This window comes from Habropoda laboriosa, unplaced genomic scaffold (genome assembly GCF_001263275.1).
Source record: "Habropoda laboriosa isolate 0110345459 unplaced genomic scaffold, ASM126327v1 scaffold187, whole genome shotgun sequence".
Lineage (NCBI taxonomy): Eukaryota > Metazoa > Arthropoda > Insecta > Hymenoptera > Apidae > Habropoda > Habropoda laboriosa.
The window spans coordinates 54980-63112 of record NW_017100299.1 but is presented as its reverse complement, the minus strand read 5'-3'; the positions used below and the strand labels follow the sequence as shown (position 1 = coordinate 63112).

Sequence of the window (8133 nt, the reverse complement as noted above, 5' to 3'; positions counted from 1 at the left end):
AAAGGTCAGGATCGGCACAATGACCCACTTCCGTCGAAGCAGGTTAATTCGTGGACTAATAGGTAAGTTTTTCATAAGTAATAAAACACTTTATTCCTTTCGGATAACGAATAAAAGTATCGAAAAAAGTTTGTATTAAAATAAAAAATTCTTTTCCGGCATTCAACGTGTTGAACGACTTATTAGTTTATTTGTTATTCATGAATAACGAATAATTCCAGATTATTCTTAATTTAAGCCGATATAACATCTGCCGCACGCTTCCCTCGATACCGACGCTGTGCCAGTGCGGTATTTGTAAAATTTTCACCTAATGCATCACACAGCATATTTAAATAGTTTTATTTCTAACTACTGTCATATTATTTATGCATATTACAATGTGTTGCATTAGAATAAAAAATTCTTTTCGGCACGGTGGCTAAGTTACGTAGAATTGGTCCGGCATTCGATGTGTTAAACGACTTATTAGTTTATTTGTTATTCATGAATAACGAATAATTCCAGATTATTCTTAATTTAAGACGATATAACATCTGCCGCACGCTTCCCTCGATACCCACGCTGTGCCAATGCGTTTGTTCACGATCGTGCGCGGATGAGTCCCTGGGCGCGAGTTCTACGCGCGCTCTGATTGGCCAGTGTTTTTCGTTAATGATTCAAAAACGAAGCTTCAACCAACATTTTGGTAAAGGAAAAAGTTGTTCAGAGTCACCCCAGCAACCCCCCCCCCTTTCCGGGTGTTACAGGAGTTATCGGACAACTTGTATATGTCACAATGCGAACAATGGCGTGGCGCAGCTAGTCCAAGGGGGGTCTGGTCAGTCGAAGTGAGGTTTGGCACCTCGGTCTGACGGCCAAATGTAGTGAAATGTCTTTCTGGTAGTGAAAGTAACGTGTGTTGATTTCGTTTCGTTTACTTGTATTCGCGATTTACTACACCATTGTTCTATTAGGATCAGTTTGCCTGCAATTTCTCAAAAGCTTTTTCTTGATTCTCACTTGATGTGAGGATCCTGTATCGTCCGTGAATGTTGCAGTTAATGTATCGTGTGTGGTTGGTAAGTCTGATGTATATATGATGTATAGGATTGGTTCTATTTAGTAGGTACGCTGCCTTGGGGAACGCCCACTTCTATTGGATACAGAGTGGATGTCTCCTTTTGGTATTTTATTTGGAAGAATCTCTAAGACAGATATGATTTTAAGATGAAATAAAAGTGACATGGTAATTTTTCCTTTATTTCGTATAATAGTACGGGATACTAGACTGTATCCAATGCTTGGCTTACATCTAGGGATGCGGCTGAGCAATATTTTTTTCTTCCAGACTAGTTCGAATTATTTAGCTACGCGATGTTCGATCCGCGTATCGACCCGTTTCAAAAATTTCCCTGCAACAGGGAATATTAATACGAATACAATCAATATTAGAATGTGACGTTTTAATTTCTGTAATATTGAATTTACAAAAGTGAAAGTATTACAGAGGTATTTGAATTGTGTTCCGGTCAGTTCATTTTTATCTTTATACCATAATCAAAGTTTCAGTAGAAATTCCGTAAAACCGGAACACATTTTAACTATTGCTATTAAATTCTGATGCTGGTTGAATTTATTCTAATGTCTTCTACGATTCTATGAAAATACAAATTGGGTAAATTTACTTAATCTGATCTTAATTTGTTGTAAAAAGAAGTATTCTGAAATGTTTCTTACTGTTTTATGTTATCCATTCAATACGATTCATTCTTGTCACATTACTGCAAATGGCTAAAACATCGTATGCGCCGCTCGAGCGTACACATTCTATGCAATAAAATTATAAAAAATTTGTCAACAAAATCGGTGAATGGTAACAAGCTTTCTAAAACTTGCTAAAACTTGAATATTTTATGTAGGAATCTTAAAAGACCATTACATGTATGTTAGATTTTGTTGCAGAAATAAATAAGTGTTTTCATTGGATAAAGTTGTTAAAGTTTTGTTACCTTGTACGTCTCATCAATTACTTCTGCAGGTTGTTTCGACAGAAAGTCATACTCAGGTTCCGCAAGATTATTCTTTACGACAGGCGTTTCGTCTTTCGATTTTACTGGTATTTGCGAGGGCAATACAGAACTCTTTGTCATTATCTGCGTTTGAATGTTTAGTTCCTGAAAGATTCATTACATTTAATAAGTACAAAAATTTATATAAACAACTTTTGATAAACATATGTTAGCGACAACGTATTTTTCTGTCACGGTATTTTTATGGTACTTTTTGTCATTGAAACGGCCAATACTGCTACATTTTGCATAAATTGTTACACTTTATTTTTGTTTATGATAATAATGTATAGTGTATTTAATGTAAATAGATAAGTGATATCATGTTTACAGTTTTACACGGTAATAATTTTTGTTACATGGAGTATGAAACTAATATTTTGTCAATTTGCCTCTGTTGTCTGTTATTTCTTTTATTCTCTTTGACACAGGGAAGACCGGAGTCGAAAGTAACAATTTGACTTTGGACTACGTTTACGCAAAAACTATTACATTTACAAAAAAAGTTTTTATACCAAAATCCTACATAGCTATCTGACATTTTTGAGTCACAGCAGTTTCGCTTTATGACAAGTAATGTCCAAGTTATTAATTCGAAATGGAGTCCGGAGAAAGTGTTACAACCGTCCCGTAACCCGAGGCGGTTGTAACACAGCATGAGGTCGATAGTAACACAATATTTTTTTTAAATCTAAATATTTATTAAACCAAATTATAACACTAAATGAAAAGAAGTAAAATAATTGTATTCATACAAAAAGAAAACTAAATATACATCAAATTCTTTAAAAAATTACAATATTTTTATCTGATTACAGATTATTCGGTTAGATAATTATAACAAACGTATAAGTCATGTTGTTTAGTGTATTCTTCATGTGCCGAATCGTTACACTCCATGCACTGCACTCATCTTTCATTTGGCTTGCTGGAACTATATGAATCGAAGCATACAAGGCAAAAATACTCCTTATCTTTTTCATCATTACGTTCTTCATTCCTGTTCTTGCTATTGTTGTTTTTACAATTTTTTCCTTTCAAATTCGGATTATCTGTTTTCATCGTTTTCCTCTGTTTTTCTTCATATTCTACTGATACTTTCTTTGTCACAAGCGTCAGTGCAGATAGTCGACTTTCTTTTCTTTCTACCTGTACGATGCTCGACTCGTGAACGAGACTGTTTTCAGCTCGAACGCGGTTAGTACCGTTGCGCTCCCGATGTGTTAATCCCGGAAGGGCAAAATTCTAGTAGTTAGTGTGGTGATGGTGAAAAAGAGGTTTCTTTCGTAAGAATATTTTTGAACTCATTTATTTGTGGTGGTGCGTGGGTTCGAACGCGGTTAGTACCGTTGCGCTCCCGATGTGTTAATCCCGGAAGGGCAAAATTCTAGTAGTTGGTGTGGTGATGGTGAAAAAGAGGTTTCTTTCGTAAGAATATTTTTGAACTCATTTATTTGTGGTGGTGCGTGGGAATATATTAGGTCGGTGTATGTTGTGATTGGTTGGATGTTGAAGGTGGTGGAAAAGAAGGACTCGAAAAATGCGGAGGTGTGATTGGATATTAGGAAACTGGTGGAAGGAGAACGTGAGGGTGAAGGTGGTGTGTAAAAGTTTAAATAATTTGGGGAAAACCCGGAAAGGGGAAAAGGGATAGGAAACATGACCAGGATGCGACTTGAACTGCTTTATGCCAGGGAAGGAATTTGTTAGGGGCTAGGAAGACGGCTGGAAAGGACTGTTTATTAGTTTATGATGTGTTACTGGCCGGTGCGCTGCGCGACTGGACACTACCTTTATTTAAATCTTGAATCTCTTCTGAGCCGTCGTGCTGTTCGGACGTGTTTACATTTCACTATGCTGATAATATCACAACAGAAGTGGAAAACCCGGAAAGGGGAAAAGGGATAGGAAACATGACCAGGATGCGACTTGAACTGCTTTATGCTAGGGAAGGAATTTGTTAGGGGCTAGGAAGACGGCTGGAAAGGACTGTTTATTAGTTTGATGCGCTGCGCGACCGGACACTACCTTTATTTAAATCTTGAATCTCTTCTGAGCCGTCGTACTGTTCGGACGTGTTTACATTTCACTATGCTGATAATATCACAACAGAAGTGACAATTGCTATTGAACTCTGTGTAACGGTTCTAATTACTATTATCTAAAAATCGCATAACGACTCGGCGGAAACTGAGTTTCTCACTCTGCGCATTAAAAGGTGTAAGGCGATGGGTACCGAGCCCTTGTTAACAACAGAAAAAGACCACATATCAATTTTGTACAAAAAATATGCGACGGACACCGAAACAGAACAGGCTACTATAGAATGCTGGAAACTAGCTAAGCAAATTAAAAAAAGAAAACCGGTTATCAACTCAGAAACATCAGAAACGAGATTAAAATTAGTTAGACTGAAAAACAAAATGGTTAGAAGACCTGTTATTGTATCAGAAGAGCAACAAACAGACACGAAATATTATGAAATTTAAATCATGAAACAAAAAATAAAACTGCTACTTTAACACTCAAACCACTATCTATTTTTATTGAAGCTCCTACCATCGATCCTCTCATGGGAATGCAAAAACAATTAATAGAACTTGTGGTGTCGTATCGGTCCACGAATACGGGACTTGGATCACGACGAGTGGAATGACTTATACAGAGAAACAAGCGAGACTCTGGAGTACAAGTTTATTTGTTTAATTGGTACAAGGTACAAGTCTCGGCTTGTGGTTCTGCGGCAGGTTCGACCGATCGTTTTTGTGTGTATCGTTCGGTGCTCGAAGAAAGACTGCTTGAAATTTTGGAGGAGGACAGGAAATGAGAGTTGGTGTAAGCGGAGTTAATTTTTGGGGGCAGAATGTTGGAACGACAGAAATTCGGTGATTGGTCTTAGGATATTTTGTAAGAAGATAGGAAAAAGGTAAAAGTGGGGATGGAAGGTCGAGGTGGCTAGGGTTTGGAAAATCCCAGTAGGAAAGGAAATCGGACATCAGAAAAGGAAAAGACTAGTTTGCTAATTAGAAAATTAGTACAATGGATAGTAAAAATGTGCTAAACTGTCGTTCGGTAAACGTTTTACGGGGGGTATGCTCATCTGACGGTCCCGTTAATCCTCTGCGTCATGGCTCTGTCAGGCCCGTTTTACGATTTTTAGAAACTATTGTTCAGTACGGAACAGAACTCAAAGAGTTTTTATCGAAACAGGTAAAGGACAAACAAGTAAAATTATAAACACACATCGCAGATATTTACAGATCAGTAATCAGAACATTTAGAATTAAAAACGAAGATTACTATACTTACCTACCAAAAACAAAAAGCAAACGGTCTAGCCGAATAAGCGTGGTAAAAGTGCCCCTAAACCAAATGAAACGTGTGATACGTCAATTGAAAGAGCTTCCTAGGAAGACAATTTCCTGAAAGTTTTAGCCCTCTACCCCTATTATTAGAGTAGTTATCGGCCTAAACATCATTTTCATTTCATGCTGGATTTCTTTTGTTCAATCCAATAAAAAAATCTGAGGTACTATAGCCAGAGTGTTACACATCTAAGAATTTGTTCAGATTTTTTAAAAGCCTGCGTCATAGTTAAAAAAATTTAAAACCACTATTTTTTACTGTTCCGTGCACGTAAGAGTAACTTCTAGTGACAACAGGAGGCGTTTAAATTAAAAAAAAATATGATTACACTCCTTGAAATTCTATCTACAAAATGAGCCCTTTTGTAGGATGGAGAGTTTATTGAGCAATGACACCTTATTCACAAATAATCAACGAGCAAAGAAACTGACATCTATAAATCAGGTTGTAATTGAAAATACGTGCAAAAGGGCTCATTTTGCAGGTAGAATTTCAAGGAGTGGAATCGTATTTTTTTTTTAAATTTAAACACCGCTTGCTGTCACTAGAGGTTACTCTTACGTACACGGAACGGTAAAAAATAGTGGTTTTTAATTTTTTTAACTATGAGGCAGGCTTCTAAAAAATCTGAAAAAATTATGAGTTAATAAACATGACAGAGAGCTTCTACTGTAAAAATATAAATGTTGTCATTTGATAACTTCAATAAAAAATTGGCATTTTAAATGTTATTTAATTTTTAAAAAATAGGTTTTTCATTCGAAAAATCTGAAAAATTCTCAGATATGTAACACTCTGGCTATAGTATCTCAGATTTTCTTCATAATTTTTTATCGGATAGAACAAGAGAAATCGGATTAGATTAGATACAACCCGAATGTCAACAAGTGTTAAATCTCTTAACCAGATTAATAATGTTACAGGAGTCAAATAAAATATTTCATTTTTTGTTTTTATATCTATATTACATTTACAATTGGCTCTGTTGAGCCAACCAGCAAATTTAATAATGTGGGTGTCGTGTGCGTGTGAATAATACTCAATAGTGTTTCCACTCTTATCTTATTCTTCGCCAGTTCGTTAGGATATATCCCTAGTTTGTTATTGTGTGTTGTTGTAAATTTTTCAATTTGTTCTTTTACGTATTTTATTCCTAGATGTTTATGGAGAGTTTCTCGGCTGACATACCAGGGGGCGGCTGTTATTGTTCTTAAGGCTTTATTTGAAAATCTCTGTATAATATTCAAATTAGTTTTTTTTAGCACAGTCCCGGAGTTGGATACCATACGTCCATATTGGAGTAATCGCAACTTCGTATAGCAGCAACTTTTTTTTGCAATGAGAGAGGAGATTTGGATCCTAGAATCCAATACAATTTTTCATTTTCATATCTAGTTGTTTTCTTTCCATTTTGATGTGAATTTTCCACGTAAGTCTTTTGTTCAGGTGTATACCAGGATATTTGACGCTATCTTTTGTGACGAGACTCTCATCGTTTATCTTCATTTCCGCAACATGTTTTGTTGTAAAAGTAATGTGGCTAGACTTTTTTGTATTGATTTTAATTTTCCATTTTTAGCCCATTTTTTAGCATATGTAACTGTTATTACTTTTTCATTACGTGGGAGGTCTGTTGTGAAAATTTGATATAAAGCGGGCCCTAATATGCTTCCTTGTGGAACGGAACGCCAGCTAGGATCGTGTATATTTTGGAATAACTGCCATTTTGGTTCACGTGAAAATACCTTTCGCTTAAATATGACCTGAATAAAATATAATAGATGTGTGGGAGGTTTTGCTTGATTTTGTACAATAACCCTGTATGCCAAACCTTGTCGAAAACTTGACTAACCTCTATGCAGACAGCAGAGCATACTTTGTGTTCTTCAAAACTATTTTCAATTTCGTTGGCAACTCGGTGTATTTGTTCAACTGTGGAATCTTGCTCACGGAATCCGAATTGATGTTGCGGTACCAAGCTTGTTTCCTTTATTATTGGTTTCAGTCGTTTCAAGACTGATTTTGAATTGACTCAAACAATTTTGATAAAACTGGCAGCAAGGAGATCGGTTGGAGGTTTGTCTGGTTTTTGAATGAGGATAATTTCGGCAAATTTCCATTGTATTGGAAAGTATTGTATGATGATAATTGCATTAAATATTTAGGTTATTGCGACTATTGCTTTTTTTCGTAATTCTTTTAGTATTCCTGCAGTTATTAAATCGTACCCTGGTGCTTTTTCGTTATTGGGCAGTCTTATTTCTACCGCTACTTCTTTGGGACTGAAGTGTTTAATGGGGTTACTGGGTTGCAGTGGAGTATTCCGATATTCCAACATGATATAGTCTTCATTTCAAGTGTTATTTGCAGATGTATTAATAACAGAGTTGTGCTATCGTTGGGTTTAAAAACTTCAGATAGATGCTTAGCAAACGTTTCGGCTATATCGAGGTCTTCCTTAGCCCACGTATTATTTTTCTTTTACATGGGTGGGATGTGTTCTTCTGGTTTTTTAAGTTTCCTCGTAATTTCCCACAATGGGTAGTCTTCTTCTGTGTACGGAGAATCAGTGTACCGTGTGAATCCTTAGGAAATTTTAATTATCCTTAGACGAAAATATCTCGAAATTGAATAAAAGGAATGGTATGGTTATTAAGGTCGTTGAATTTGTTTTTTCACTCTTTACAAGGATATTGAAAAAAAAAAGAAATAAATA

At 35.9% G+C, this 8133-nt stretch overlaps 1 protein-coding gene across 1 annotated transcript in view; it reads right to left on the bottom strand.

Moving 5' to 3' along the window:
- LOC108573946 (mucin-5AC) overlaps window positions 1-8133 on the bottom strand; it is a 50226-nt gene that overhangs the window by 28074 nt on the left and 14019 nt on the right. The window contains exon 4 of the mRNA XM_017936438.1: window positions 1992-2156. Coding sequence (XP_017791927.1) covers window positions 1992-2156 — 165 coding nt within the window. The remainder of the gene's footprint in view (window positions 1-1991; window positions 2157-8133) is intronic.